We start from the raw sequence: 26749 nt of genomic DNA on the forward strand, positions 1-26749 counted from the left end.
CAATCACACTGCCCCTCCTACTAACCCTCCCTGGCCTCCCGGGGGAGGGGAGGCGCCACCAGCATTTGCTCATAGGCTGCACTTGCCTGCTTCTTTCCCTTAGAAGCAAAGCTCCATGGCTGCTCTCCACGTCCTGTCCCCCTCCCCACCAAGCAGGTTAACCCCTACTTAAGATGCCCTTTCAATCAAACAAGAGACTGGACCTGGGGGCAGACACCTGCCACCCACGTGGTGTAACCTCAGTCCTCATGCCAATCCTGCACCAGGCCAACCTGCTCTTCCCACACACCATCCAGGAGAATCTGGAGACACAGCATCCTCCAAGACCCAGCCCTGGATGACCCATGCCACCACATGGGGATGCTGTGGCCTTTTTATCAGAGGACAATTCTCCCCTGGGTGTGCATGCTGGCACCTCAGGCAGCAGAGCTGGGCAGGCTGATCCTGGGGTAACAAGAAACACAGCTACAGCCCCCGAGCAAGCATGGGCTCTGAGACCTCAGGGGGTGTGAGAGTCACCAAGGGTACCTGACAAGCATGCCAACTGGGACCCCAGGTCCCAAGGTACAAATTTCACAGGTTCAGGCCTAGTGTTGAAGGGCTACAAGGTGACTGACTACAGACATGGCACTGCTTGACCACAAAGGGAAGAGGCAGGAGGTCGTTACACAAGTAGCAAACCAGCAAGCAGGGAAAACAGAAAACGTATCCTGTACTAGACCCAAGTTCTTCAGCCTGGGCCCTATGGCCTCTTGGAGTGTACTAGTTTGTGGTGGGGGTGGCATCCCTGTGTCCTGGGGTATGTAGAGCATCCAGAAGACAAAAGCTGAGCAGCCAAACACAGGGTGGGAGTAAGTACCTGTGGCCAATTTTCACTCAAAGCCAACAGCACCCCTCTCCCAATCAGGTATGAACGTTTCCAGACATTGCCAAAAGTCCCCTGGGACAGCACTATCCTGGTTACCAACAGGGACTCCAGATACCTAGCAAAGGGGAACCCCACCCCAGGCCTCTTTGGCCTCTTGCACGAGGGACCCACTGACAGAAGGCACCCCCCCCCACACACAGACCTACCTCCCAGAGTCCTCTATCTCAGGGTTCAGCCTAGTTGGAGAATGTGGATAGACCTCATCATCACAGCAGTGTCCCCAGACCGGCCTGCATACTTTGCTCTGCACTCCAACCAGTGTCTTTTCCCAAAGAGTCATCATATGAGCAATTTAGTGTCCAAGTAGCAATTCTACTTTAAAATAATCATATTTAGTATACAAAAAACCAAATCCTAAAACCACAAAATTTTTGCCTTAAGCTACAAAAGGCCATAAGTTTCCAACAAAATATGGGTACAGGGTTCTACCTGGGCACATCTGGGGGTTCCTGTCTCCTTGGCTCTCACGTCCAGAGGTCTAAGCTCAGTCAGACCTGGTGAGTCCAGTCTTCCCTGCTTTCTTCTTGTTTAGAGGCCCACCTCCCACAGGGAGCACTCCCTGATCACCCAGGGCCACCTGCTGCTCAACCTGTGTGCACTAGCCCTCATCTGAAGGCCATCTCAGCTCAGTCTTTCCAGGTCTGTCTCATCATACAAGTCACCATCTGGTTATGTGCCACCCTGTTCCTAGGGCACTTGTGTGTGCACAAAATGAAGCACTTGCCTCTAAGTGATAGCTCACTCTGAATATTTATTTCTACAGCTCTTTTCATAATCCCAAGGGTTATCTATATCCACTTTGTTGAGGTAACAGCATTAATTCTTCAAACTTTTTATTTATTTTATTTTTATGTGCATGAGTGTATTGCCTGCATGTATGTAAGTACACCATGTTGTGCAATGCCTACGGCGGCCAGAAGAGGGCGTCGGATCCCCTGAAACTGGAGTTACAGACGGTTGCCAGCCACCATGTAGATGCTGGGAATCAAACCTGGTGCTCTTTAACTGCTGAGCCCTCTCTCCAGCCCCAACAGTATTGATTTTTATACAAATGCACACATACTCCAGGGAATGAAAGACCCCGGTAAGAGAATCCTAACCTGTCCCTTCCCACACCTACTCAGCCATGACACACAAGAATCATTATGGCTCTGCGGGCTGTGGCCAGTTCCAGAATGCACACAGAGAGGATCCACTGCTGGGTTTATTGACAGCTGTGAACTGGGCAGCTTTGTCTGGAACCCATGTCAGAGGCAGCTGTCAGCAAAAGCCCGTCTGAGCTCTATTCTAGGCACAAATGAAGCCTGCAGACCAGAAAGTCAGGGAAAGGCTGCAAACAGCACCCAAAGCTGTCCTTCAGATGCCAAAATGCATGACCGCACAACCAAGTTTAGGAAATCACAGTATCAGAAAAAACTCAAGAGGAAAAAATCTGTTCATAGAACAGGAATCCCACACAGAAAATGGAGTTTTTAAGACATTACTTTCTCAGAGTAATAATCCAACAGAGAAACTGTCCTTAAAAACAGAGAAACTTGCTGCATATAAACCAGGCACCCGGTTCAGTGCTTGTCGAAGACACGAAGTTCCTGCGATGGGGCTCTGCCCTCAGTTAGGCACCACTGCTTCCTGAGGGTGGACCATAAAGGTGGGGTGGGCTGGAGGGCAGAAAACAGTGACAGACATCAGTCAAATTGTTCCACATAACAGCCAAGATGGAAGCTGAGCCTCAGGGTTTGTCAGGAAGGAAAGAACGCCCAGGCCAAGAGTGGAGAACAGAGGCAGAAGGGCCGCCCAAGTGGAAAAGTCTGGAAGGCAAGCTGGAGTCGGCTGGCGCCTTTCACTGGACAGACAGTTGGTTCTACTGTTTAGCCGAGCTAAAGAGAGAGATCCTCCGGAAGAGCAAGCAGCGGCAGGGAGGCGCCTGGGGAGAGAAGGGCCTGGAGGTCTTCCAGTGCAGGGAGGAAAAGACCAGAACCAGGCCTTGGCCCCACGCGGGCAAAGCTCCTGGAGTGGTTAAGAGACGGTGCCCTCTCCCCTGCCGTGCTGGGGCACCACCACCACCCTTACCCCTCACCGGCACCAGCTCTGCAAACATGCCTGCTGACACGCTGCTCCCTGCGTCTCAGGCACAGGGCGGCTGGGGCTGCACAGGACGGCTGGGGCTAAAGTGACCTCTGCAAAGTGCAAGTGGAAGGAGACCCAGCCACCGACTGCTTTGATAACTTCTGATGAGGATGGTGCAGACACCGTGCCCTCAGCTCTGATGGATGCTCAGTGCTGCCCACAGGCTCTCTCGACACACAAGGCACCGAGCCCCTTGTACCCTGGGCACTAAAGAGCTCAGTGAGCACAAGGCCTCTGGTCAGTCTCAGGTTCTCCATCTCCTGCTCCCGGAGCCTGAGATTCTACTCTGTTCCTTACACTCAATGCTTCCCGACTCCAGTAAAAGTAGAAGCTTTTCCAACAAGGACCTGAAGGTTTCGAGAGGAAAGCTGTCACTACTCTTGTCTCACAGGACATGCCAGACATAGACTCTTCAAAGCAGAGTCCTGGCTCAAGGGCGGTGCTGAAGCCTAGGGGGAGCGATGAAGACACTGAGCGCAGCCCCCCGCTCCCGAGTCCAGGGCAGGCCCAGCTGCTGACCCCATCACAGCCACTGCTGCCCAGCAGTAGGCCAAGACTGGACGTCAGCCACAGAGGCCTGAGCCTCCCAGCACCTCCTCCTCTTGCAGGTGCTGGAACAGTGCTGCAGGCGGGGTTCAGCTCTGCCCTACCTAGCAGCATATTCTCAGGGGCTGCTCTCAGAGGGGCTGCCTGGCGCTGCTGCGGTGGCACTGGTGGCCTTTATCTGGATTTACTGTTCAGAATCCTGACTCTCACCAGAAAACACAGGGAGAGAGGCTTAGCATCAAGAAGAGGGCTCAGAGCAGCCACTGACCCAAAAGAAGCTCACAGGATCTTCTTGCGGTCAGAAGTTGAACACCCAGGATCCCTCTGCATGGAGGGACACACAGCCAAGGCAAACACACTTCCTTATTTTCTCAAGAAAGGAAGGGACATGCTGGGTGGGTCCTTCCACATCAGGCCATCTGCAGGGCAGCAGGGCTTGATTTCCTGCCCCCGCAGCTCCCCTAGCCTATTATGTTTAGTCAGGAGAAACAAAAGGTACTAGTGGCCTTCCAGACAAGAGGGTCACAGCAGCAGGGGCAGATCTGCGTATTCCTATCTGACTGGGGCTCAGTTTTCCCTGGAGCCAAGGCATGGCTGTTACTTTAGAGTTGACCAGGACTGGGCTGGAAAATTGCAAAGGCTCTTCCTGGCTCTGGAGGTCTGACTGTGCTGTGGCTAGTGACACCCTAGCTCTGTGGGGAACCACATGAACTCCCCAAGGCTGAACACCCTGGGAGGGTGGGCGGGAGAAGCAGCATTCACCAGAGCCCTTTTCTAAAAGGAATCACAGCAGAGCAGAAGACAGATGACAGAGCAGACACTAGAACACTGTGTTCAGTTAAGTTGTTTTGGGAGGCTGTCAAGGTCCAAAGAAAAAACGAGAGGTGGAAGCTCCAGATATTTCCAGGTCTAACTCCCCGTATTTTACGAAGCCAGTAGGAAACTAAATGCAGTCTCCCCTCCCGATTTCAGGAAGCCCCTCTGAGCCTCCAGGAGGACCGGTTGGACGCTGAAGCATGCCACTCCACCCCACTTTCTCTCTGCCTGCAGCACCCAGCTTTGCCCTCACCTCCACTGACAACTCTGCAGTCCAAACAGGGCTGCGGATAGCCCAGACATGAGCCTGCTTTTCTTTCCACCAGCACTGAACCTAATATAATTCCACCTGTTGCCTTCCCTAAACCTCCCGCCTACCTGGATGGTGGGTCCCGACCATCTGCAGCCAGCATACACATCCATGTTCCGCAGGAAGAGAAAACTTGGAAAGCAACAGAAAGCCTCTGGTGGTGGATAAAGGTCAGCCGCTCTCAGAGGTACAGAACCTAACCCTGGTTTCCATCCTCCCTCTTCACTAAGAAAGACCGGCCACCATGTGCATGTGCGCTCTGGCTGGTGGCCTCAGCAGGGAGGCCTGCAACGCTCAAGTCGGATTAAGACCAATCAACATTGTCACGGCAGATGGTGACACAGACTTCTTGCTCTGATGTGTGTATCGTACACTGCCAAACGTTCCTGCTTAAAAATAAAGATGGAACCACGTGTCTCTCTGCAAAACACAAACTCATTCCGGATGAAGGGACGAGAAGTATCTGTGGGTGCTCACCCATAGCTTTAGCACCTCGGGTCTCCCCACTAAGACGCCTCAGCAGTTTGTTCAAAACCAGGCCACAGGTCACCAGGGATGCAGTGAGGGAACAGGACTTATGGCTGCCACCTGAAAATCCAGTGTCCCACTGGAGAGGTGCTACACTTAACTCTATTTGACATGCGTGTTTTCCTATGAATAATACCATTTTATACCCATGTAGCACCTCATGGCTTCACATGCTTTTCCGCATCCAGTTCTTACAAACTTGACAACCAAACTCAGCTCTGAACTGCATATTCTCTGTGAACTGCTCCTGCCAGCTTGTGGATGAGGTACAGCTTCGCTGCCGACAGCCCGGTTCACACTCCTGGTCTCTGGCTGGTCTTCATCGATTTCTTCTCCTACTGAAATGTACAGATCCATTTAGCCAGCACTTGCTGAGCATCTGCTCTAGGCGCAGCCTGTGCTTAGAGCTGGGACTTAAATAGCTCCAGTGCCAGCCCCGCCAATGTGGAGAGGCGGGTAAGCCTGTGGCAGCAGCAAGCCAGCACAGCGACTATGGGCACCACCAGCATGCTGAGATGCTGCAGAGGAGTCGGCCCCTGAGCCAGGACTTAACAACAATCGATTCCCAAGTGGAGAATCTGTGGGAATGGCGAGTCTCGAGAAAGCTAAGGGCCTGAGCGTGGTGGGCATACCACCGGTTGGGGCCCAGGATACACTGGGACAGGCAGACACCGCAAGAGAACTTAGTGGCAAATCAAGGGGGATTACACACTAAAAAGACAAGCTCAGATAACTCATCTACAGGAAACTAATCAAACAGCTCTCCGTTAATTGTGTTGGCAGTTCTCACTCAGGTGAGCATGTGATGCTGGGCAGTTCTCACTCAGGTGAGCATGTGATGCTGGGCAGTTCTCACTCAGGTGAGCATGTGATGCTGGGAAGTTCTCACTCAGGTGAGCATGTGATGCTGGGCAGTTCTCACTCAGGTGAGCATGTGATGCTGGGCAGTTCTCACTCAGGTGAGCATGTGATGCTGGGCAGTTCTCACTCAGGTGAGCATGTGATGCTGGGCAGTTCTCACTCAGGTGAGCATGTGATGCTGGGCAGTTCTCACTCAGGTGAGCATGTGATGCTGGGAAGTTCTCACTCAGGTGAGCATGTGATGCTGGGCAGTTCTCACTCAGGTGAGCATGTGATGCTGGGCAGTTCTCACTCAGGTGAGCATGTGGTCCTGGAGGGAGAACGTAGAGCAACAAGGACCCCAGAGACTGCATCTGTCCGTCCGAAGACTCTCACCCCTGGCCAGGCCACACGCAGCAGCAGCCCTGTGAGAAATACGCTGCTCTTCCCAGGGATCTTAGGGGCTTACCACAGGAAACTCCACTAGTTCCCTTCTTTCTGCTGAATGCCATCCTGCCTCCTGTGACCACGCCTCAGGACATCCACTTACGCAGTGGTTAAAAGGGCAATGCTCCTACCCTTCTGCCCCAAACAGCTAGCTGGAGGAAAAGCCCAGGGGGGATTTGGAAAGTGGAGGCACCCGCTCTTCAGGGCTACTCAGTCAGCAAAGTTGATCTGGTCTCTGCATTCTGCCTCTCAAGCCCTGCCCCTGCCCCATCACTCCAGCTGGGATCACCACACACACAGGGCAGGCACTGTTGGACTCTGGAGTCTACAGCAACCACATATGACCCTCCTGGCTTAGAGCTTAAAGAGCCTACACCACACCTTCTGGTTGGGTGTGAAGCTGAGCACAGAACCAGCGGCAAGCAATCACAAAGATGTCCGTAGCAGACAGTGGTCAGGCAGGCTCCCATCGCAGCATTCACTCAGCGTCCTCTCTGGAGTCAGGCCTGGTGGTACACACCTTTAATCCCAGCACTTGGGAGGCAGAGGCAGGAACTGTGAGTTCAGGGCCAGGCTGGTCTACACAGAAAGTTCCAGGCTACCTAGGGCTGCACAGTGAAGCCCTGTCTCAAAACATAAACAAAAACAAAATCAAAAAACTGCTCCCTTTGGAACACAACACCTGGGCTAGCATGGACTCACTTTCAAAGATAAAACTTAAACTTCCCGGTGGGCACTTCACCCCTGACCTAGCATTAAGCCCTGTCACTGTCCTCTTCTTCAAAAGCAAAAGCAGTGTTCTACACAGCCGCAGCGGGCATGGCTAAAGTGCTGCGGTCTGGGCAAGCTCGGGGAAGGGGGCTGCCTGAGTCTCGCCTCTTGCTCAGCTCCACTATTTACAGAGTGGGTCGGGGGAAGAGGAGGGATGCACAACAGACGCCATGCAGCGTCTCACGGCTTCAAAGAGTCGGCACCCAGTGCCACCCGATGTCCAAAGAGGAAGGCCAAATTAACCTATTCTTCAGCTCTGCTTTAGCTAAGACGTGCAGGTACTGTTCACCGGGACACACGACAGGGCCACTTTCCAGCTCAGTTCACTGTAGTGTACACCTCAGACACAGGAAGACGGACAGCAGGAGGCTGAGAGCCACCAAGGGCCATCTGCCGGCCTGAGCAGAGCTCGAGGTAAAGCGAAAGCTGGAAGGGACCTGTGAATGACTTGCCATCCCATCTCAGATCTCTCCTTCTCTCTCTCCTTCTCTCTCTCTCTCTCTCTCTCTCTCACACACACACACACACACACACACACACACACACACACAGAATTATTCTCCTGTAAAAAGCAAGGTAAAGGTCAGAGCCTGACAATCCTACCAAGTAAAGCTGGAGCTCACAGATGGGTCCAAAGGGACCCTCAGGATGCCACCCCATCCTCCTTAGGCTGCCAGGGTTCAGCCGGGGGCTGGGACTCACCATCCTCCCCTTCGCCTTCTTTAAGGACCATCGTGTGGCTTCTCAGGACAGGACAAGCTGGCTGGCTGAGCTCTGCCTCCAAAGAGCAGAGGCTAACTCTAACCCAGAGCAAAGTTTCCTGCTCCACGGCTGGGTGGGGCTGGGAACACCTGTGGGGGGAGCTGTCCAGTCACTAAGACAGCTCAGCACGGCTTCCAGGACTGCCAGGGCAATGGCCGGCCCAGCCAATCAGCCCGCAGCCTCCATGGGCGTTGCTGCAGTCAAGGCCGCGCCCAGTTCCTCAAGTCAAGCTCAAGCACCTTCCAGCACGTTAACCAGCTCCTCCCCAGGCTGACAGCCCAGCTGGGCAGCAGCCTCCGCTCCCCACACTCACCAAGTGCAGATGTAGTAGGCTGCGACCCTCTTCATCTTCACATTCTTTCTTAGAGCTGAATCACTGAAACCTCTGGTCCTCTCACAATGAGAAAACACCATGTTTCCCAAAAGAATGACTCAGGTCGCAGTCACAGCACGTTATGAGGTCACACGCCGAAAGCAGAAGGCAGGGCGGAGACGACAACCTCAAGGGCCAGACTCCCAGTCAACACAGGGCCAAGCACCACCCCAGACTGGCTGCTTGAGTTTTAACAGGCACAAAAGCACTGCGGGTGGTAATTCCATACACGATGTACAATCTTACATCAGGGAGATAAACACATCTCCCTCTCTTTAAATATGTTCCATTTCTTTCTATCGGGGACTCCTCTCATGACAGAACGCCTGGCCCGCGAGGTAGCTCAGCGAGCACAGTGCTTGCCTCACACGCCTGGTGACCTGAGTTTGATCCCTGGACTCACACAAACGTGGAAGGAGAGAACTGACTCCATAAAGTTGTCCTCTGCCCTCCACACGTGCCCTGTGGTGTGGCATGTTCCCCCTCTGCCCCCTCGCTCTCTCACACACGTTTAAAACAACAAAATAAAATGTCAAGATGAACTACACTCACCCTACTATGTGGTGTGACACTAGGACCCCGCCCCACCATCTATCCCCCCCCCCCGACCCTCCTTGCCTCTAGTGATCATCATTCCAACTTCTACAGATACTTTTAGCTTCCATATGATCAAAACGGACAGTATCCAGCCAGCTTATTTCAGGAACATAACGCTCTCAAATTTCATATATGTTCCCACAAATAACAGAACTGTTCTAAAAACCTTTTGATTTCTTTTATATGTATGAGTGTTTTGCCTGCATGTAAGTGCACCACGTTTGTACAACGTCAGAAGAGGTCAGAAAAGGCGTCAGATGCCCTGCAGCTACCAGTTATGGATGGCTGTTGGCCACCACATGGGTGCTGGGAACCAAGAGTAGCCAGAGCACTTAACCTCTGAGTCACCTCTCCAGCCTCTGGGTTGTTCTTTTTAAGGGCTGAATAATATTCCACACCTTTATACACAGTATTTTCTTTTATCCATTTATGTGTTGAGGACACCTGACTACGTGTCTTGGCTTCTGTGAATAGTGCCACAGTGAACAAGGGGGACCTGACAGCTCTTTAAGGTGCCGATTTTACTTCCTTTGGATATACATTCACAAATGGACAGCTGGAGCACAAGGCAAACCTGTTTTCCTGTTTTTTTTTCAAAGGAATCGCCATGCTGTTTTCCATGGTGACTGCTCATCCCCCATCAGCAGCGTACGGCCCCCTCCTCTGCATCCTAGCAGCACAGTGCTCTGCCTGCTGATGACACCCTTCCTCACTGGGGGGGTGACCCTCAGCATGGTTTTCATTTGCATCCCCTAATGACTGAAGTGATATTCAAATTTTAAATATTTTGGCCATTTTTTGTTATCGTGTTTGTGTGCTTTTGTTTTTTTTGAGACAGGGCTTCACCATATAGCCCAGACTGGAGTCTGACTCACAACCCTTCTGCCTCAGCCCTGAGTGCCGGAATGCCGGAATGGCGTACAAGCCTGGGTCCGCTTGTCCGGCTCGTGAGTCCACAGCCACAAGTATCTCTTCTTCGAAGAAAAGTCTGAATTACTCAGAGCTCCTGCTCTGCTGTTTCTCTGTCTTTCACTTGTTTTAGAGCATTTCCTGGAGTTCAGGCTGACCTTGAACTCACCTTAACTTTGATCCTCCCACCCTCACCTCCCAAGAGAGCCGCTGAGAGCCAGGATTAGAGGCATGTGCCGCCATGCAGCAATCACTTGCTTGTCAATGAGATTTCTTCATCTGGTTCTTTGTATCTTCTGGACACCACAGTGTGCATGGTTCACAAACACCTGCCTCCATCTTGTTGGTTATTTCTTTTGCTACGCAAAAGCTTTTCAGTTTGGTGACGTCCCACTGGCCTGTCTATGCCTTCGTTGCCCAAGTTTTGAGTCTTATCTAAAACATCATTATCTGGGGCTGCAGAGGTAGCTCATCACTTAAAAGCACTGGCTGCTCTTGCAGAAGACCCAGATTTGAATCCCAGCACCCACATGGCAGCTAACAATCGTCTCTAACTCCAGCTCCAGGGGATCCGATGCCCTCTTCTGCCCTCCTTGGGCACTGGGCGACACAGGTGCACTGACCTACCTGCAGGTATAACACATACACATAAACTAATAAAGATTTAAAGTACTGCTATCTATAAAGCCTCTTAGAGTGTTCATTCCCCTATGCTTTTTCTATTAGTTTCCTTGTTTTGAATCTTATCATTTAGGCTTTTGACCCATTGGGAGCTGATTTTTGACTGTACTGAGATGGGGCAGTCTCATCCTTCTGGATATGGATATCCGTTTTTTGTTTTTTTGTTTTTTGGCGCCATGTTTTGGTGCCTTTGTTGAAAATCAGCCGGCTGCAGATGTGTGACATCTCGGTTTCTGATTCTGTCTCACTGGTCTGTGTGACAGTGCCACATTTTTTGTGTTACTGTTGCTCTGTAGTATGTTTTTTAAAAATTTATTATTTTTATTTTATGTGTATATGTGTATTGCCTGCATGTAGGTAAGTGCACCCATGTCATGCAATGCCCCTGGATGACAGAAGAGGCTGTCGGATCCCCTGGAACTGGAGTTACCAACAGTTGTTAGCTGCCATGTGGGTGCTGGGATTCGAACCTGGGTCTTCTGTAAGAACATTCAGTGTTCTTAACTGCTGAGCCATCTCTCTAGCCCCTGTAGTGTGTTTTGAAGTCAGATATCATGGTGCCTCCGCCTGTGTCTGCTTAGGATTACACTGGCCATTAGGGGACTCTTGTGAACTCTGATATAGCTTTTCCTGTCTGCAAAGAATGCCACCCTTGTTTAACCCACATTTATTTAAAAGCATAAGACAGGAAGACAAGATCAAAGCCTCTTCTATGCTTACAGACTTCCTCCCTGCGTTCAGGCTCGGGCAGGTCGCGCCACCTCACTACAGCGGCCCTATGTCAATGGCAGCCCCTGGGGCTCTGACGCTGACCACAGGGAAGCTGTGTGCTGCACTGGGCAGCACTCCCCTAATTCCTAGTGTGCTGCATCAAAATGTTCTTTTCTGCATGGTTTTGATTATGTTCATGACAAAATTCATGGTTAAAATTTAGAAAACAGCAGAGACATAAAACAGCACTTTAATCTTATCCCCCAGTGATAACCACTGATGACATGTGGTGTGTTTTTCTGACTTCTTTTGCATGTAATATACATATATTATGTATACACGCACCACAAAGGTATTTTGCATGCTATTTATAACCACCTCACTTTTACACCGTGTGTGTGAGCGTATGTGCAGGTACATAGGCATGTACATACACCACAAAGTTAGGTATTTTGCATGCTGTTTATAACCACCTCACTTTTACACTGTGTGTGAGTGTATGTACAGGTACATAGGCGTGCATGCATGTGTGGTGCACAGATATGTGGAGGTCAAGACATCAGAGTTTTTTGTTTGCTTTTGAGACAGGGTCTCATTATGGAGCCCTGGTCAGCCTGGAAATTTATACGTAGACCAGGCTGGCCTTGAACTCAAAGAAATCTACCTGCCTCTGCCTCCTGAGTGCTGGGATTAAAGGTGTATGCCCCCACACTTGGCTCTTCACCTTATTTTTGAAACAGGGTCTCTCACTGAGCCTGGAGCTCACTGATTCAGCTAGGCTGGCCAGCAAGTCCCAGGGATCCTCCTGTCTCCACCTTCCCATCAATGGGATTATACATATGCACTGCCACATCCAACTTGTATGTAGATGCTCGGGATTGAACTCAGGTCCTCATGTTTATATGGTAAGCACTTTACAAGCTGAGCCATCTCCCTAGCTCTGTTTTTCCACACTTATAACAGACATCACAGCATGGCTGTAACATGCAAGATTTAAGTGTTTTCCAGTTTCTCTGCTCATCTTGGCACACCTGTACACGGTTTGGGCACAGCTCTTTAGTTATCACCACACAATTTTCTTTCTTTTTTAAAAAAATATTTTATTATTTTTATTTTATGTGTATATTGTCCGCATGTATGTGAGTGCACCCATGATGTGCACTCAGAAGAGGGAGGTCAGAAGAGGGCTTTGGATTCCCCTGGAACTGGAGTTAAGGACGGTTCGTAGCCGCCATGTGGGTGCTGGGAATTGAACCCAGGTCCTCTGCAAGAGCAGTCAGTGCTCCTAACCACTGAGCTGTCTCTCCAGCCCCTACACAATTTTCTTAGAAGTAGAGCAGCTTGATCAGGAAAGCTTTCCACGTGTCCCTGGGTGCACGCTGGAGCGAGTTAAGAAGGTACAACCACAGTTCCACAGTACCAGCCCTAGGTGTCCTAGTTCCATGTCTGTTGCTGTGACAAGAAAGGGTTTATCTGTCTCACAATTCCAGGTGCAGCCCAGTATTTCAGGGACGTCAAGGCACAAACTCAAGCAGCTAGTCACATCACATCCCCTGGGGACAGCTGCCTGCTCACTTGTTTTTTCTCAGATGGCTTTCTTCAGTCTTGCATACTTCAAGGCCCAGCCCAGGGAATGGTACCACCCACAGTGGGCTGGGCCCTCCACCATCAATTAACAATCAAGACAATCCCCCACAGACATGCCCACAAGCCAACCTGATCTAGGCAATCCCCCAGCAGAGACTACCTCCTCAGGTTGTGTAAAGTTGACAGTTAAACTGACCAGCAGGGCGGCATTTACCAAGTGCACTTTTGTGCCTCACGGAGAAGCCCTGCTTTGCCTAATCCTGAAATCTCCCGTGGGGTGAATGTCCTCACTGGCCCTGGTTCACAGTGTGGACACTGGCATCCAGTGGGGCTACAGGTGGGAACGGCTCCCAGCATTTGTCCACACTGACCTCCCTGACAGCAATGGCTGCCTTCCCCTAGGCTGAGAGCCTCTTTGTGAGTTGCTGTCCACATTGTCTGCTCACTTTTCTGTTGTCACTCTTTACCATGCAGTCTGCCCACTTCCACCTCAGGTCCGTCTCCAATCTTCCATGCTTGTTTTTAATAATCAAATCTATCATCTTACCTTTCAATTATCTCACTCAAAACAAGGGTCCACTGAGCACAGCGGGCACGGGGCTGTAGAGAGACAGCAGAGGACTAAGTGGGCAAGCATGTCTACCACATGAAATGAGAAAGAAAGGGAAACAACCCAGAAGGTGAAGTGTGCACAGGCCCTGGACACGTGCTCCGGGGCTCTGAGTGGCAAGGCCAGCGGAGAACAGAAAGAGCTGCAGGGGGCAGAAGGTGAGGCCGGGGCCAAGGAGGTGGGTAAAGAGGGCTGCGGACCAATTTAGGGACTGCACTTTCTATCCGAGGCTTACCCCAAATGAGTGAATGGCCACTTCCAGCTTCTGGACAGAGAACAGGAGTCTTTTGTGACAAGACCACCCTGGGTGTTGGTAAGAACAGCCTTCGGGCAGCCAGGGCAGAGGCAGGACTTTGTGAGGCTGCTATGAGAGACAGCCAGCTAAGCAATAAAAGGGTCAAATTCTTGTTCTATTTATGTTTCAGGGAGAGCCAGGGCCTGCTGATAGAGTCCATGTGAGGCATGAGAATCCAGAATGACTCTCAGCATTCTGGCCAAGGGAGTTAGAAATACACAGCTCCAGCTTCTGAGCAGGAGACCACCCCATGGGTCTGACTGCTTCTGACTCCCAGCCCTGCCCCTCCGTCCCCACAACCCCTTACATGCCCTGTTTCTCCGGACTCACAACCCATACCTTAGCCCCCTTCCCATGAGCCCTCCCATGTCCTGGTTTGGGGCTCAAATGACTTTCACCTCCATTACTCAATGCTCCAATCTTGGTATAATTCTCAAAAAGCGAATCAAAGTGGCCTGCATAATAGCTACTATCCATATTTGGGCTCAGCATGACACTTCCGGGCAGGGTCCTATAAGCCTGGGCAAAAGCTGCTCCATGAAGCTGGAGGGCACACCTGCCCCTGCAGGGCACACCTGCCCACACCACACTTCCTCTGCTTGGTTTGTTTTGTTAGCGCAGCATTTCATTTGTTTAAAAAAAAAAAATCAATTAATCAAGAAGCATGTCTTGAATTCCTTAAAACAGACATTTGACTACCAAAGCACTATGTTTGACTGAGAAGGAAAGTGATTACATAATTTATCATCCATACTGAGTCAGGCAGTGGTACATACCTGTAATCCTAACACTCAGGAGGCTGAGGCAGGAGGATCCTGAGTTCAAAGTCAGTCTCGGCCACAAAGCAAGACCATCTATCTCAAAATATAAACAAACAGCTGGGCGTGGTGGTGTGCCCCTTTAATCCCAGCACTTGGGAGGCAGAGGCAGGTGGATCTCTGTGAGTTCAAGGCCAGCCTTGTCTACATAGTGAGTTCCAGGACAGCTGGGGCTACAGAGAAACCCTCTCTCAAAAAGACCAAAAAACCCCACAAAACTCCTCAAAATATAAACAAACAAGAAACAAAATCCACAGACCTGAGCCACCATGCCTGTAATCGCAGCTACTTGTTGAGGCAGGAGGGTCACAAGTTGAAGCCCTTAATGCCTGGGCTACAAAGTGCATTCAAGGCCACCCTAGCTAACTTAGAGACTCTGACTCAAACGAAATGGGAAGTGGCTCACTGACAGAGCCTTATCCAGCTCACGGGAAGCTCTGGGTTTTATCCCCAGCACTGCCAGAAACAAACAAATACTAAAACACAGAAACTCGCCATTCACATGGGATTTCACTTCAAACGGACAGTATTAACAATCAGAGCAACAATCAGAGCACACAACTGGAATGATCGTCTTATGCACAAGGCACGCCCAAAGCTCTAATGCGGAACAGAGGAGTATAGAGGTCACTACACACTTGTTTAAACAGGAATTGTTAGAAAATTTCCAAGTATGTTTCGAAATAACCAGAAAATAATGGGATATTACAAAAGCAGACCAATATCAAGGCCTCAGAACAGTCTCAGCAAATGCCACGAGAGATGCTCAGGAGCTGGCAAAGCCTAAGGGGAAACTGGCCAGGTAGAAGAGAGCACTTGGCAGCTGTTTACCCTGAAGTCAGGCGGCTGGGCATTCTGATGCAAGATTGTTTTTCACCATCATTCTTATTATGCATATGGAAGGGTTACAACCTGATGTTCTGGAAGACACAGAGATGCCGGAACAAAGGGCACGCCCTCTGTCCCAGACGTCTCTACCTTTGTGCTCTGTAGCAAGAGCTAAAACCTACCCATTCTGCATGAATTCCAAACACAGCACGCTGTGCTTAGCCGCTGTCCTTGTGGTGAGCAGCAGCTCCCCAGACCTGCTGGTCCACACACTGACACTGCTGTCTGGACACAAGACAGTTCATGTTTTCAAGTAGTTAAGTCCCTTGGATAGAGTTAGTCCTTTGCCCCCACCCACAATGGAAAAGGTGAAAATAAACAAATATAGACTGATTTTAAATGACACCAGAAGTGTCGTATTAATGTGATATTCCTGGAGGTGTTTTGTGTTTTTTAATCATTTTCATTACCAGTTGTAATCTCAAATCAAAAGAAGCATTCCATAATGACAATTCCACATCGACCTGACTGGAGTTAGAATCACCTAGGAGACACACCACTGGGCATGTCTATAAGGGCACCCCCAGAGAAGTTTAACTCAGGAGGAGGATCCCCCTGAGTGTGGGGACACCATCCCATAAGCCAGGACCCTGCCCTCCCATAAGCTGCTACTGTGAGGTATTTTTGTCACAGAAACAAAAATGACTAGTGACTAGTACACAGACTCAAAGCAAGGGTCTATGGAGAGCAAAAAGCAGCGTGATGATGCTCACCTATATCCCAGCACTGGGGAGGCAGAAGGTAGATTGCTGTCTGAGGCCAGATTGGGCTACACAGCAAGTTCCAGGACAGGCACAGCTGCATAACAAAACTCCGTTAAAAAAAAAGAAAAAATCCCCAAACTAATAAAAGTAATTTAAAAAGAAAAAAAAGAAAAGGAAAAGGGTGAGATGGGTACAGCAGCCCCGAGCTAGAGCAGAAGTGGCCTAGGCCATAGATAAGGCACTGCGTTACTGCTGCTGGTGGGTCGGGGTGAGAACAAGTCCCCAAAATAGCAGTGGAAGGTGACTAAGCAAGTCCTTGCCCCCCTTCAGGAAAAAGCACCGTGATCCCTCTCTCCTGCCACCCCCAACGTCCTGCATAAATTAAATCCTTCTAGGAACCAGAGAGCATGGGGCCTGCAGCTGCAATCCATGTAGGGCAGCCTCGGCCCAGAGCAGGAGCACAGTGGGGAGAGAGCCGGAAGAACAAAGGGTGTGCCGTGGCACAGCCCAGTGCCAGGACGGGGGGCAGAGACAGGAGAGCATGAAGGGGGCGTGTGGCTGGAAAGGACTCGAAGGCAAACTGGAATGGGAGAGGCCAGTGCTTCTAATAGCAGTCCCTAAAATGAACAAATGGGGGGGGGAGAAAGAGAGGAAGAGAGGGAGGGAGGAAGGGAAAGACGGGAGAGAGACATTTCCCTAGCCAGCTCTCTCACTGGAAGTTCACCTCTATGCACCTTATACAGCCCTCAATACTGTAGCACCTCATTCTCTCAGGCTCTCACTAGTCCCTGAGCTAAAAGTCCTGGAGGGGGACGTGGATGTAAAGTACAGTTAGGAGATACAAACTATATTAGGGCTCCTCTACTTCCAAAATAACTGCTTGCATCCACCAGCTGTCTTCCGACGTGCTCTTGCTAGCCAGGGGCTTCTGCCCAGCAAGGATCATCATTGACTCTGCCATCATCACAGACGAAGGGCAGCATGTCTGCCTGTGCCGATCACCGTCCTTCCAGACGCCTGTGGGGCATTTCAGTGTCCACGTGTGTGCTGTGCGATACTTACCTGGTGTTCCTGGGTCCTTGAAAGCAGGGGGAAAATGCTGTTTTTATGGAAAACAGGTGGCTGTGTCACCATGGTAGCTGAAGCCAGGTGATAACAGATTACTGTTTTTACATTTATTTATTTTATCGTGTGGAGTGTGTGTGCAAGTCAGAGAACAACTTACAGGAGTCGGTTCTCTCCTTCCACCATGTGGAACGCTGGGGTTGGACTGAAGTCATCAGGCCTGGCAGCGAGTGCCTTTACCTGCTGTGCCGTCTTATTGCCCTCCCCTCAACATATACAGATTATAAAATTGAATTTTTGCTTTAAAAATGAAGAAAGCACCACAAGTACCTCCCAGAATGTCAACCCATTTCACATGGTGGGTTGTGGGTAACTCCCGTCTCCCTCAGTTGTGCTGGGATACCCTCTCCTGGTTCTTTCCCTGCATCCCAAGCTCTCCAGTCTCCCCAGCCCAGCCCTGGGGACCACCATGCACGCCTCACTGCTCAACTCTCCCCAGCTCCGTGGGCTGCCATCGGGTCGACATCCCTCGGGTCTGACTAATCCACTGCTGCCTGTCTAGTCTCTGCTCCAGACACTCAGCCTGCCTTACTTGTCCTTTCTTTAACCAAAATAGTACCATACAAATTTCTTAGAAGCAAATGGGGGGATGGGGGTGGAGAGATGGCTCAGTGGTTAAGAGCACTGGCTGTTCTGGTAGAGGACCTGGGTTCAGTTTGGTTTCCAGCACCCACATGGTGGCTGACGATCATCTATAACTCCAGTTCCGGGGGCTCTGGTGCCCTCTTCTGATCTCTGTAGGTATTATTACACAATATGGGTGCACTCACATACATGCAGGCAATATACTCATACACATAAAATAAAAAGCAGAGTCTTTCCAAAGCTTAAATCAATCGCCCCTCCATAGCTCCTGACCAACTCAAGTCCTACTCCAGGGCTGGAGTGCCACTAGCCATTTACCTTCTTTCTAGATACCAACATGCTTCTGGCACTTCTAGAACACTATCTGCCACAGAGGCTGCACCTTAGCTTTTCCTACCCAATGACTATAGTTACAGATACATTTTTGGTGAAACCACTACTTAGCATTTAAAAATAAACATTGCCTACAGAATGTGCTGGGGTGGGAGTGGCCGCAGAAGCAGATGGGTCACTTTTTCCTGTGCTATGTCTGATTAACTACCAAACTCTACTCAGTATAAAACACTGTCGATGGGGTCGAGCACACCCAGCCCGTGTTCTGGAGTATCTTCTAGAAAAGACCCCAGGGTGAGGAGACTGTAGTGGAGAACTTGAAGAGTGCTACTACCGTTAGGCTTCTGACACCTGGCCCAGCAATCCAGGTGGGTTCTCAGGCCGGCCTTTATAAGGGAGAATTCTATCATTTTTATCATCACATGAAAAGTCAATGAGGTGTCAAAGAGAAATTGAACCCATGCCCTTTGTCTTATCTGACACACTGCCCCCCTCCAAGGTTTTCACTAGTCTAGGCTGGCCCTGAACCTCCTCGGTGCTAGGATTAGAAATGTATGCCACAACGAACAGCTCTCATTTCATTTTTTTTTCTAAGAAGGATTATTAACATTTGCAAGGAAAAATAAGACAAAGAAAGGTCTGATGCTTCACTAAGACTAATCAAATTTATTCCTGCTAGACATGTTGGTGCACACCTTTAATCCCAGCATGGAAGGTAGAGGCAGGCGGATCTCTGTGAGTTCAAGGCCAGTCTGGTCTACACAGTGAGTGCCAGGCCAGCTGGGGCTACAGGGAGACCCTGTCTCTAAAACGCGAAAAACAAAACAAATTTATTCCCTATGTAAGAAAAAATCATTATTTGTCAGAAAGTGCTGCAAAACCAGCATTGTATGGTTTGGTCTCCCTGTCTAACATGAGGGTGCTGGCCCTGCCCAAGTGTTTACAGGACCCACCATCCTGCCAGCAAGCTGGTGAGAGGGCATCAGAAGGAACCATGGCCTAAGTGGCCAAGCTTTCTGGAGACAACAGAATCAAGCACTACATGGCTGATATTTCACCAACTGAACACAGTCCAGAGACCTGGCACTGTATCCTGAGTCCTTTAGAGAGTGTGAGTGGACACGTTCCTCACAGAGCACACAGCGTGCACCATGACAGAATAAACCTCGGGTTGGAATGATCTCCCAACTACACCGCAAAATGGTTGCTATGGTACTTCTAAATATCTTTTAAGTAAAAAATAAAGGTAAAAAGTAAAGTAACAAAAATACTGTATCTGCAGCATCAATCTATGGTGCCCTCTGCTGGCTAAACAAAGTCTGCTGACAGCCACAGCGTGGAAAACACCTCTGGAATCTACCAAGGGCAGAAGGAGGCTAGCTGGGTTCCGCACTATTTGGGGATGCCTGCTGCTGCTTATTTTCTGAAAGTGCTTTGCGATGTCAACACCGGTGTGACTTCCATCCAATCCCCAAAGTTGGCTTGGAGAAATAGGCAAAAGCTAATAGGAACTTAGACAACTTAAACAGCTGACAAAGCAGTCTACATGTTAAGTGATGAGTTAAACCGTGTGCTAGAGAACAAGGAGCCCCAGACAGGAGGAACACCTGAGATGGTGGGCAGCAGAGATGAGCTCCCACCCAATGACAGCAGCCAGGTTTTTCTTTCCTATAATTCTGTAGTATATAAAATGCATTCAGAGTCTTCTCTGAACCTGACCATGTTGCCTAATGGAAGACACAGCATCTTAAGCATCTGACTACAGGGGCTGGAGAGATGGCTCAGTGGTTAAGAACACCAGCTGTTCTTGCAGAAGACCCAGGTTCGAATCCCAGCACCCACATGGCAGCTAACAACTGTCCGTAGCTCCAGTTCCAGGGGATCCGACAGCCTCTTCTGTCCTCCACGGGCATTGCAGGACATGGGTGCACTCACCTACATGCAGGCAATTCATGCATACACACAAAACAAAAGTAAAGGATAAAAAATTTTTAAAAAAGAATGTGACCACAAGGTCTCGGTGGAGACCTGCGCTCCAGCCATACTGTGACTGGGTGGCGTCTCACAGCTTCCCTCTCCCTGGGGCCTTTCTCCCCTTTGATGTTTTGAGACAGGGACTCACTATGTAGCCCTGGCTGGCCTCAAACTCACTATGTAGACTAGGCTGGCCTTGAACTCACTGCTGCCTCTGCCTCCCAGGACAGAATCACAGGCTTGTGCCACATGCCCAGTCTTTGCTGGGTCTTTGGGGAAAGCTTTGCCTTCAGTAACCTGAGGTACTCATGCACCCAAATGAAAGAGCCTGGTTCACGCAGGGTCCCCACGGTCCCATCTTCCAGCAGGTGACCATTTTGGCCTAGTGTTACGGCAGTGAAGCATATGCCAAACGTTCTGCACTGGTTCAACAGACACTACCGAGTCTTCACAGTTTGTTCCACCCGGTGTCTGCCGAGTCATGTGACGCAGCAGGCCAGTGAAGTGCCTGGACTACAGAAGCTGACTAGGACGCACCTTGTCTCCAAGTGCATCATGTGGCTTACTGAAGGACACAGAGGTGGCAGCACTGAAACAGATGATCAGAGGCAGCTAAGGGTGGGTTCTGAGGGCCCAGGGAGCTCCAAGCTCAAAGAGGGAGAAAATAAAATAACCAAGTAGAAGTCCATGGGAAATATGAAGCACTTTGGAGAAGGCAACCAAGAGAAAGGGGCAAGTTTTGAGCAAACCACCGTCTTGGTGCACTGAGTGGCACCTGTTTCAGAGGTGATCTGCAGATAATCAAATGATGCACAGTGGCTACTGTCTCAACAGGTCTAGAGACCAACCTTGGGGGCGAGGGGGCAATGTTAGCTTCACATAGAGCTGCATAGCACAAGACACCCCTCAGGACCTGCACTGCCTTGGCTGCCCAACCCTCCAGTCTACCTTTCCTCTACTGAGTCCTCAGTCCAGTTATCCCACTCTTTGAAAATGACTGTATTCCCAGACATGGGACAAACCTCAAACAGCCTTCTCAGGCAAGCCCAGAAAGAGGGCTGCATGAAACGGAGATGAGGGGAAAGAAAGCAGAATCAAAGACAGGATGGGGAGCCAGACATGGTGGCGCATGCCTTTGATCCCAGCACTCGGGAGGCAGAGGCAGGCGGATCTCTGTGAGATTGAGGCCAGCCTGGTCTACATAGTGAGTTCCAGGCCAGCTGGGGCTATAGGGAGACCCTGTCTCAAAAAACCAGAAGAAGCAGGCTCACCATGTTGCCAGGTGACTTGCCTCCACTAGCTAAAGGGACAGAGGCTGCAGTCAGAATCCACCAGGGAAGTTTTAAACACACACTCAGTTGGCAAGGAGGTACAGAAGCACTCACAGAAGCACACGGTGTAACTGTGAACAGAACAGGCACTCTCACCCACCACCACCCTGTTTCAATCTGAAGCAGTTTAGGGATGGAAAGTGGCACTAGCCGCCCCTCCTAAGCCTCCAACGTGAGGCCACATCTGTGCTCTCTTTTGCAGCCTCACCCATGGGACCCCTGGTGACACAGACACACCACATGACGGCTTCTAGTATGGTTTCCCTTAACTCTGAAATCGCCCAAATGACAGCTCCTCTCTAGCAAGACTTCATGAACCAGCAAGGAAGTTTCCTGGGAGGCTAAACTCCACTCTTTTTGGGTTTTTGTCAAAGTAAGCTGCTTATTAAAATAAAGCAGACATTAAATGACCAGCATGTTATAAAACACAATGAGTTTTTAAAAAATTATTTCATGGCTGGGTGTAGTGGTGCACGCCTTTAATTCCAGGCGGAGGCAGGTGGATGTCTGTGAGTTCGAGGCCAGCCTGGTCTACGTAGTGAGTTCCAGGACAGCTGGAGCTACAGGGAGACCCTGTCTCAAAAAAAAAATTTATTTCACTGAAGGCAGATTTCTGTGCACTTCCCCTTCCCCTGTGAGAAACCACACAAGAGGCACATGGTGACAGAGCATGCGAGATAGCAAACACAGTAAAAGTCCCCAAGCTCACTCATATCTGGAAGGAACCACCATCCAGCCCTTGAGACTCTTCTTCCAGACCAAGTTCTTAGAACTTGACACATGTCCACACGCAGCACTGGGGAGAGGGGACCTACATAGCAAAGACTAAACAATACACATTTCTGTGAGCTTTTTCAACTCGTGTCAGGTTTTCCTGAGGCAGGGCATGTAGTTCCGCTTTGGTTTTCTTCACGGTGCACCCCTCAGAAAAACGTGTGCCTTGCTTTGATTTCCTGCTAGGGAGCCTTTGAATTCCCCCCAGCCACACTACAAAGACCGTTCTCCTCCGTTTAGCCACCTATGCCTGTGGGAATTGTCCAAGGTGGTGCTTCAGAGAGCTGAACTTCAGTCAACGGGAACAGGCGTTTGGTTTTTCATACTGAATAATTTTGGACTGGCAGAACAGAATAGGAACTTTCCGTGTACCTATCACTCGTCTTCCCCTATGGTAACATCCTATACAACCACAGCACAATTATCCAAGTCAGGAAGTCAACAATGTGTACAGCGTTGTATATAACACCAACTGTGAACCCAGTGATCTTACTGAACTTCCCGGCTTTGACATGATGCCTCTTCTCCTAGCCCCAGAGCACCTCACTACTGTCTCACTTATTTTGTATTAATTTACTTTTGTGTTCTTTTCACTTCTGAGAATTCCACCCTAAGCACTCCACAGTGTTTCCACCTTCTTCCCCTCCAGCTCTTCCCACACCCCCTCCCTCAGTTCCTTGACCTCTTCTTGATTATACATGCATACATACATTTATACGATCACATGGGCACATACATATGACGCACTGAGTGCAATTAGTGGTGCTCGTGCATACATGTGTTTAGGGACTGGATAACCTGCCAGGAAGCTCATCCCTGGAGAAGACTGCTTCTCCCTCCATCAGCACAACTGCCTGTAACTCTTCATCTAGAGGTGGGACTGTGAAGTCCCCCCACCACCTTGATGTGTCCCCTGGTGCTGCCATTATGCAGGTCTAATTTAGGTGACCACGCCGTGAAGATTCTGGGTACAGCTTTCCCACCATGTCTAGAAGACACGATCTAGCAGCAGGTGTCGGGGTCCCTTGGCTCTTACACTCTTCCTGCCCCCTCTTCAGCAACGATTCCAGAGCTTTATGTGTGGGGTTGCAGTGTAGACGTATCAGTTGGAGTTAGGCCCCACATGGTCACTTATTCTCTGCATTTTAATAGGTTGCAAAGTTTTCTGATGAATGGTGAAAACTATACTTACATCTAAGACTTGGAGCCAGGATCCACAAATGAGAGCGAACATGTGACCTAATGTAATGTCATTTCATTTTTAAAACTTAAAATTTGGGGTTGGAGAGTGGTTAAGAGTTCTAACTGCTCTTCCAGAGGACCAGGGTTCGATTCCCAGCACCCACCTTGGGCAGCTCACATCGGCTTTAACTCCAGCTGCAGGGAATCCATGACCTCTTCTGGCAACGATACCTATACACCCACACAGGCACAAACATAATTAAAAAATAAAAAAATTTTTAATTTAAACTTTTCTGGGTATGGGGCTGGAGAGACGGCTCAGCGGTTAAGAGCACTGACTGCTCTTGCAGAGGACCCAGGTTCGATTCCCAGCATCCACATGGCGGTTACGAACCGTCCTTAACTCCAGTTCCAGGGGAATCTGATTCCCTCTTCTGACTTCCACAGCATTGCACAACACGGGTGCACTCACATACATGCAGGCAATATACTCGTACACATAAAAAAATTAAAATAATAAAATACTTAAAAATATGTTAAACTTTGCTGGGTGTGGTAGCACATCTTTAATCCCAGCACTCAGGAGGCAGAGGCAAGCAGAACTCTGTGAGCTCAAGGCCAGTCTTGTCTACATAGCAAGTTCCAGGTCAGCCTGGGCTACATAGTGAGAACTGTCTCAAAAAACAACAACAAAATTAAATATTATTTGTCTTGCTTTATTTGAGACAGGGTCTCATGTACCTCAGGCTGGCCTCAAACTCATTAATGACCAAGAATAACCTTAACTCCTGACCTTCCGCCCCTCCCAAGTGCTGGGATATAGACGTGGACATCCCCATTCCACTGCATCGAACTTTAGTCACTTCCAACCCATGACAGTTTCTCAGTCCCTCAGTCCTGTTTCAGCACTTGACACACGTGCAGAGCTGTCCCCGACCTTGGATTTATCAGATACCTTCCTTGGATTATACTGAGGTCATGCAATTTGGACAGGAACAGCTCTAAAAATGAGATTGCATCAGGTGAGAAGTGTGTGATATAACCAATCTTTTCACCAGCACAGCTAACTGTGATGAACACTGGATAACGGTGAGTACCAAGCTTCGCACTGTGAGGTCACCCTTGTCCCAGCAAGGTCTCACGTCGCGTTCCCAGCTTCCCGTCCTACCTGCTAACCTCACTCAGTGCTGTCTCTGAGGCAGCTCCATCGTTTCTGAACTTCTTTGTTTTCTGCCCCCACAGGATTTTCCAGGCTGGCGATCATTTTGCGTTTGTCATGCTGAGCCCTGACATCTGCCATCCTACAAGGACTGTGGAATTCTTTGAACAGAGGTGGTATTTGGAAATCAGGACTTGGGCATTGAGTGTACATGAACAGCTTCAACTCTAGCAGGCAGCGCTCAGTCAGCCGGCTGATGCTCTGAGCTCTCCCTCCAGGCTACCTCGCCAAGGCTCTTTCACATTTGGTCACCAGGGGCTGTCTGTGCTTCCCAGCACAGCAGGAAAGCCAATATCTCTGTGTTTCTTTGCTTGTCTTTCTATTGCTTTGACTTTTTACTTTTTGGGTGGTAAGTACTCTATATGTTTTGGACCATACTCCTTTGCTTATCTGTGCTATAAACAGTGCTCTAACTCTACGGCCTCGCTTAGCTTTCTTGGTAAGAGCTTTGTCTCACAAAGTTCACTTAGCTGTAGTCTAGTTTGTCAAATTATTCTTTATGACTTCTGGGTTTGGGAAGCTACTTAGGAGACAGTGTTCCTTCCTAACAAAACTATAATATTCCTCCAAAATTTGCAGACACGTATACTTGACCTGCACTCACCTCTAGCTGCTTTTCTTAAGGTACAAAACGACAAAGGAATCTAAACTGCCTCTGAATGGATCATTAGCTGTCGTGGACACCTGCAGAAATGTTACCAGGACCAGCCAGGACTCAGGAGCCCACTGAGTCCTGGCTCCACCACACACTCTCTTTGTATAGAAGCTGCTCGCTCGCTCCATATCTGAAATTTTCTTATTTAAGAAACAAATGCTTCCCATTTCAGAGCTAGGTGTGGTGGTCCATGCCTGTAATTTAGGGGAGGTAGGGGGAACCCGAGTTTGAGAACAGCCTGGACCACATGGAGAGCCCTGTGAAAGAAAGAAAAGGAGAAGGGGAGGGAGGGAAAGAAGGGTGCAGGTAAAATGAAGTTTAATAGCATTTTATTTAACCTACCACAGCCGAGGCATAATTTCAACTTAACAAATATAAAAATTATCAAGGTATGTTATGCTCCTACCTATGTGCTGTACACGTTCCTACCTGTGTGCTGTACACGCTCCTACCTGTGTGCTGTACACGCTCCTCCCTTTGTGCTGTACACGCTCCTACCTGTGTGCTGTACACGCTCCTCCCTCCCTGTGGGATGTTCACGCTCATATCTGTGTCCCTACCTGTGTGCTGTACACGCTCCTACCTGTGTGCTGTACACGCTCCTACCTGTGTGCTGTACACGCTCCTACCTGTGTGCTGTACACGCTCCTACCTGTGTGCTGTACACGCTCCTACCTGTGTGCTGTACACGCTCCTACCTGTGTGCTGTACACGCTCCTACCTGTGTGCTGTACACGCTCCTACCTGTGTGCTGTACACGCTCCTACCTGTGTGCTGTACACGCTCCTACCTGTGTGCTGTACACGCTCCTACCTGTGTGCTGTACACGCTCCTACCTGTGTGCTGTACACGCTCCTACCTGTGTGCTGTACACGCTCCTACCTGTGTGCTGTACACGCTCCTACCTGTGTGCTGTACACGCTCCTACCTGTGTGCTGTACACGCTCCTACCTGTGTGCTGTACACGCTCCTACCTGTGTGCTGTACACGCTCCTACCTGTGTGCTGTACACGCTCCTACCTGTGTGCTGTACACGCTCCTACCTGTGTGCTGTACACGCTCCTACCTGTGTGCTGTACACGCTCCTACCTGTGTGCTGTACACGCTCCTACCTGTGTGCTGTACACGCTCCTACCTGTGTGCTGTACACGCTCCTACCTGTGTGCTGTACACGCTCCTACCTGTGTGCTGTACACGCTCCTACCTGTGTGCTGTACACGCTCCTACCTGTGTGCTGTACACGCTCCTACCTGTGTGCTGTACACGCTCCTACCTGTGTGCTGTACACGCTCCTACCTGTGTGCTGTACACGCTCCTACCTGT

General features: G+C 49.9%; 1 protein-coding gene across 5 annotated transcripts in view; it reads right to left on the reverse strand.

The window, feature by feature from the left end:
* Nucleotides 1–26749, reverse strand: part of Cyth1 (cytohesin 1) — a 94246-nt gene that overhangs the window by 37714 nt on the left and 29783 nt on the right. The window contains exon 1 of one of the 5 annotated variants that reach the window (XM_017802347.2): nt 8389–8512. The exons of 1 other annotated variant lie outside the window; for it this stretch is intronic. Coding sequence is in view for 3 of the 4 variants with exons in the window: in XM_008849646.3 (XP_008847868.1) it covers nt 8016–8046 (31 nt within the window). In the remaining variant the exon portion in view is untranslated. Of the gene's footprint in view, nt 1–4795; nt 5018–8015; nt 8213–8388; nt 8513–26749 lie in introns of those variants that run through there. 3 more of the 5 variants (XM_008849646.3, XM_017802345.2, XM_029554358.1) reach the window with 3 other exon arrangements.

This window comes from Nannospalax galili, unplaced genomic scaffold, assembly GCF_000622305.1.
Source record: "Nannospalax galili isolate Female #2095 unplaced genomic scaffold, S.galili_v1.0 scaffold945, whole genome shotgun sequence".
NCBI classification, from domain to species: domain Eukaryota; kingdom Metazoa; phylum Chordata; class Mammalia; order Rodentia; family Spalacidae; genus Nannospalax; species Nannospalax galili.